The following is a 6,445-nucleotide window of genomic DNA, read 5'->3' on the forward strand; positions in this document are numbered from 1 at the left end:
GTACTTTTTTCAGGTTTTTTTTAACAGCAGGCATGTGGAACGAGGAAAGTCATTAGAAAAAACTCATTTATCCACTGATTTTAGAGAAATTTCATTAAAACTCAGTGCAATGGAGCCATTGATCAAGTCACATTAATAGAACCTGGGTTACCTTGAAGCACTCTAGGGCTCCAACTCAACAAGCCCCATTCCTCAGAAAACCCCACCCAGTTACCCTGAACACCAATGTAAAGACTCTTTGTTGCTCTATCTCAAAACTCCAGAAACAGCATTAACCCCACACACCAAACTAACAGAAAGAAAAAAAGAGGATTTTTTAAAAAAAACCCTCTCATAAATCATAGTATTTAATAAACTATATTCCATTACAATAGTGATTTTGGAAAAAAAGTACAATTTCATTCACAGAAATCCATTTTCTTTACTTCTACATTTGTATCTTTACAGGCAGAAATATGGCTTTGTTACATTATTCACTTTTATATTTTACTTATAGAAAAAACAAAAATTACACAGAACATCTATGGTCAAACTGTCATAAATGAGAAATCAAATAGAAGAGAATCTAATTCATCTCTGAAATCTTGGGAATAAAGTTCAACTACTGCTAAAAGCATACAAGTTGCTTTGGTGAAGAAATATTAAATTCACCACTTCTTTCAATGACAAGAACAAGCAAACTTGTTCAAAACTGAAAAAGAGCTATTCCATGTAAACACTAAGTCCAGGGGGATTGCCCAAGGAGAATCAGAACAGAATTCTGTCTGAAGCCTGAAAAATGTTGCCTTTATTTAATAATGTAATGATTAGACTTAATGCTGTTGAAGTCATGAGATTCCCAGGGGGCAAAATCTCCATTTAAAAAAGTATTTTTTTTTTTAAAAAAAAGTGCAAGACAGGCACCTAGAATGTGGTTTTCCAGGCCCTGACCTCCCAATGCATGTCATCTGCCCAAGAGACTAGTGACTGGGAAAGGAAGCACAGTTAAATATCATTAAATTCTATTCTTAGGTTTTTATAGCAAGGCTTATTACAAGACTGCCAACCCAAAATATCGTGATTTCTCTGATGTAATCATCTAGCACCCAGGAAATGAAAACTACCAATCCATTTTGCTGACACATATTAGGAAAAAGAGATGCTCATCATGAATATCTGACACAATCTTTATAACTTCCTGAGCCAAACAAAAGAAACAGAATTAAAAGCAAAACAAACATCACAGGCAAACAAGAGAAAAACATCACCAACAAAAAAACCCCACCTTTAAAACCCCAACAACATTTGGGAGTTCAAAAGCGCAAACAGGTAAATAAATGAGTCAACTAATTGAAGTTAAAACAAAATAAAAACAAAATCAAAAGGCTAGATAACAAGTTTCACCAAATGACGTAGTTCAATCCCTAGGGGAAAAAAAAAAAAAAAAAAGAGAACAGTTTCAAATACTAAGGCTGATCCTGACCATGAGGTTCTATGTTGTAGCACCATGATGTCTCAGATGGTATCCAATGCAGAAGGGAACTGTGTCTGGAATTACCATAGCATAAACCTTGATGAAGGTTTTTATTCTCCTATTTTTTATATTTTCCTGAAAATGAATTAATCTGTTAAACTAATAATCACTATCTTAAGAGACCTCCTCTTACTTTTTTTTTTTTTTTATTCTAATGCTTACAGCTGATTAAAATAAACTCTTTACAAGGAGTTTCTGTATGTTTAACTGCACACAGCTGGTGAGTCTATATATAATCCATCCCCAGCGGTTAAATAGTCCCATCTCACTCCCTCTCAGCCTTTGCTCCACAGTACGGTCAGGGATTATTAAATTATTTTAATGCCCTTGTTATCTGACAACACAACTAATACATTCAACAATTTGAAGGGAAGACATCTGACTGCTTTTTCCTCTTAGCTGTTTTCCCAAAAAACCAAAGAGAATCAGTGAACCTCATTTTAGACACACTTATTTAAACGTGACTGACAGAAGATCATATTCAATTAGAGACACACTGGTTCAGTTTGCACACACATCAGTAACTGTGACATACGGAGACAACTAAATCAGGCAGAACTGCTCGCTGTTCTTTCAAAAAAATAAACTGACAGAGGGGTTTTCTAATTAGCACTGGGCAGAATATGAGTAAGTGGTTGCTAACGAGCATGTTTCCCTTAGGTAGCCCATCTACCTGCAACCCACACGCGTTTCGAAAAATAAAAGACTCTTTTTACCAAAAGGAGTCGAACAGGGCTGGCAATACGGGCACCGGCAGTTATATAAATCGGTGCTAAAAATAAACTTCAGAGGCGCGGGGTGGGCAGCGGCTGGGGCCGGAGCCGGCAGCGCTGCCCGCCGGGGCCCGTGAGGCCGGGCCGCAGCCCCGCCAGAGCCGCCCGCCGGGCCCCCGCCAGAGCCACCCGCCGGCGGCGCCGCTCCGGCCGGGGCCCGCGGCGAGGCCCGGCCCGGCCCGGCCCAACAAGTTGCCAGCGGGGAGGGGGGAATGGGGGCGGCGGCCCCTGCTTACCACCAGCACGGGCACGCCTGCGGTCAGCGAGTAGAGGAGCACCGGGGGCACGGCGCTGCGGTCCTCGGGGCCCGGGTAGGGCTTTCGGTACGCTCCCTCGTAGCAGAAGAAGCCTTGCACGTTGACCGTGAAGGTGTCCGTGTACTCGAAATAGTAAGCCAGCATCACGGTCCCTGCCATGATCACCATCTGGAAGTACAGCATGCTGGTGAGCGGAGAGGGCACTCGCATGTACGTGGGCTCCGGCGGCGGCAGCGGCAGCAGCCCCCCTCCCCAGCGGCGCGTTCCGCCCGCTCCCCGGCGGCATCCACCGCGGGCGGAGGCGGCTCGGCGGCGGCTCGCAGCGCGGTCAGGCCCGGGGGGGCGCGGGCAGGGCAGGGCAGGCGGGGGCCCGGCCCGCCGCTCTGGCACCGGCACCGGCTCCGGCGCGGCCGCCGGCTCGAGCAGCGGGCGGAGCGCGGCGGCGAAAGGGGGCGGCTTCGCCCCGCCCCGCCCGGGGAGAGGCAGCCGCGCCTGACCCCGGCCCGGGCGGGGAGGGGGCGACGGGGGGAGGCTCCGCACCGGCGGCGAGGGCCTATCTGAAAGTTCCCCGGCCCCGGGACCGCGATTAGTTTGTGAGCCCTCCCCGCCTCCTGCGAGGCAGGGGACACGGCGGGTCCCTCTCCCTCCACCGACACACCCCTCGGTGTGACGGGCGTGAACGGGCGGGGGAGCGCCCGGTGCCGCCCGTCCCCCCCGCTCGGAGCCGCCGGGCAGCGCCGGGCGCTCGGCAGTGCGGGGCCCGACACCGCCAGCAGCCGCGGCTCGGCTGTGCCCGGGCAGACGGACGGATCGCCGCTGTTTGCCGGCCTGGTGAGACACTCGGGTTAGAAATACGTACTCTCCTGTGTCTGCCCTTAACCTTTAAAAAGTGTAAACCCTTTCGTTTAACACCTCTGAAGACGGAGCTCTCCTCATCCAGGTAACATCCCAGAGTAAGAGGAGAGTCTGCTCCAGTGCTGGGAGCAATCGCATGTATATGAACACAAAAGAGTTCCACTTAAAAATACATACACAACACATACACTTAAGAACAGACGAGGGTGCCCAATGCTTGTGCAGATTCACCTGTGCGCAGGCTCCAGTCTGGATTCCCAAAGCCAACAGATAAAAAGTTACTTCCCCCCTTGCCCCAAAATGTTATATGGCCAGGAAACAGTCTTCTAAGGGATACCTTGGGCTTAAAGATTCCACTTGGCTTCCTTAGTAAAGGCTGTTAGAAATAACAAATGAGATTTGATCGCCCCCTTTTATAATATGTAATCATTCTTCTGGGGTTGCACTTCGGCTTTAGCTGTTCATTTTCCTCCCCTTTCTGGAGATTTTTGTTCATATTCAGTGATGTTAGTCTTCGTGCATTTATTTTTAAGCAGCCCTTGAAGAACACACTCTTCATGCCTGGCTTCCACATCCAGTCTATTTTTATGTGTTCTTAACATACTCCCCAGAAGAATCTAAATCACGTCATTCGCGTTGCACTCACCAGGCTTAGCTGGATAGCTCCCTACCTCTCTGAAAAATACGTAATGAGACATGAGACATCTTGTGGTGAATTCTGCCTAGCACATAGTTTCTTTTCCCCATTTCTTTAGCGCAGTCAGGTATCCATTACCATACACACAGAAATCATGATTTCATCCTGGAGATTGCATACGGATACCCCAATTGTGAGGATATAAGGCCTGATCCAAAGACCAAAGTCAATACCAGGACTGCAATGAGCACTAGATTTGGCTCTTCAGTTGTATTTGAGTGGATGCTTCAGAGGAACACTGGTGGCATATTTCTTTCAAGAATTGGCATTGGGGGAAAAACCTTTTTCCAGTAACCAGCTAAAAAAATACTCCTGCATTTTGCTATTACAAGCCAACTTCTATTTATAGTTATACCAGTGGAGCTATTACATATGGGAATTAGAGGACATAAAATGTCCTGGGTTTACAAAACTTTTCTGAAGCTACTATCATAATTTCCGAAGGATTTTGGATCACAGATTTTGGAAAGAGTCTCCACAGGTCAGATAGTCCAACCACCTGCCCAACAGAGGTCCCGTTAGATCAGGTTGATCAGTCCAGTCAGATATCAAGCACAGAATGGAGATTGCACAACCACTCTAGACAACCTGTGCCAGTGTCCAACCATTGACACGTAAAACTTTTTTTCCTTACATTAAGCCTGAATTTTCTGTGTTTCATGCTGGGTCTCCTGCCTCTCCTCCTCTCACTGGGAACCTGGAGAGAAGAATCTGACTCTCCTTTCTCTACACCCCACCATGAGGTAGATGTAAACAATAGTTCAGAATCCCTTTGGCGTTCTCTCATTAAGGGTAAACAAAATTAATGACATTCCTGGTGATACAGGAATATATCTGTATCCTGAGTGCTTGCTCATTTTTGCTGATGCACAAATGCTAGCAAATATATATATTGGCTGCCATTAAATGGAGCGTAAGACTATTAAAGGAATTATTAAGAGACATTACAGTGAAGAGAGTTTGTCTTTATGCTTTTCTCTTACTCTACAACAGTGACACTGTTTAGGCTCTTATATGTAGCTTCCAATCATTTACAAACATGGTGTGCAGCAGGCCAGAATAAATCTATTAGATCCAATATTCACTTGTATATTTGGCTCAATCTAGTGCCCACGCTTCAAATACTACAGGTGGACTGGCCATTTAATAGAGTTACAAGACAGAGAATACAGGATTTAAGTCAAGGAGGAGTTTTAAAATCTGCTTCATCGGTAGTCAACTCAGAGTCAGCTCAGAGTGATCTGCATCAACTCAGGTCGCTGATGAAAAAAAACCACAAAAATGCCAGGCTCTGTTTTCCATTCAAAATAATGGTGCTATATGGGCAAATTGATTGACTATCAACTTGATGCTTCACTGAAAAATTAAGGGAGTTAATTATTCCTTTTCTCCAACCTCTAGTTTTTAGAATAAAGATCATCAGGTGAGAAAAGTAGTCAGGTCACCTTATTGAATAGAAAGGGGATCAACTACCGAGTAGATGGACGAGCAGATGCTAAAAAACTTCAAAGCAGAAGGTATACAAAAATTTCAATAATTTTTTTTTCTTTGAAAGCACTGTAAACTTATGTCTGTTTCTGAAAATAATGATGAACTGTGTATTTATTTTTATACAGGTAAGATCTGCTCTCACACTGTCATCCTTTCTCATCCCCTTCTTCCTGTTCTCCCTTTGTGGAGATCTTTTTACCTTCGAACAAGTGTGAAAGGCTTGGTTTATTGCAGCTGATAAAGTTAAGTTAAAATCTGGATCAGCTTCTGTCTGACCTGCACCAGTTGAAAAACTGGTTGCAAAAATTTGAAAAAAACAGTTGAAAAATTTGATGCTTGCTACTGTTCTCTTCATAGAAGTTGACTTTCATTATGTAGACTACTACTTGGTGTAATAATGAAGGGTAGAAATGCTTCAGAATGCATAGGTAAGGCAGGTCCAAGCTCCGCAAGATGCTTAGAACAATACAAAAGGAAAAAGACAATAATACCAAGCATGGCTGTATTTTAATATTCAAACAAATTCCCATTTTGTTGCCAACGTACTTTATAAGCATGGCCCGCACACCAGTGGCTTGCCTTCGTGGATAGGCAGTTAGCTGATCAAGTAAAACCAGAGCTATACTTTTGATTATAATGAACATGACGTTTATTGGCTGCACAGTTGAATATGCAAACATGTATTAATTCAAACAAATAAAAGCATAAGAACACAATCCCCAGTGACTAGTGCAGCCAGCTAAATATATTCTGCAATCACAGTATTCCTTGTTAATTTATATCAGTGATATGCCATGACAGATGAGATGGCAGAGAGAAGCCCAGGACCAACAATCTTTGCTTCAGAAGGTTTTTGGTA

The 6,445-nt window shown here is 44.5% G+C and overlaps 1 protein-coding gene across 2 annotated transcripts in view; it reads right to left on the minus strand.

The window, feature by feature from the left end:
- PLPPR5 (phospholipid phosphatase related 5) overlaps positions 1-2,941 on the minus strand; it is a 45,963-nt gene extending 43,022 nt beyond the window's left edge. Inside the window, exon 1 of one of the 2 annotated variants that reach the window (XM_074906632.1) lies at positions 2,523-2,941. In XM_074906632.1, coding sequence (XP_074762733.1) covers positions 2,523-2,753 — 231 coding nt within the window. In that variant the 5' untranslated portion in view covers positions 2,754-2,941. The remainder of the gene's footprint in view (positions 1-2,522) is intronic. The other variant, XM_074906631.1, reaches the window with a different exon arrangement.
- Positions 2,942-6,445: the final 3,504 nt, after the last annotated feature.

Source organism: Athene noctua, chromosome 5 (assembly GCF_965140245.1).
Source record: "Athene noctua chromosome 5, bAthNoc1.hap1.1, whole genome shotgun sequence".
NCBI classification, from domain to species: domain Eukaryota; kingdom Metazoa; phylum Chordata; class Aves; order Strigiformes; family Strigidae; genus Athene; species Athene noctua.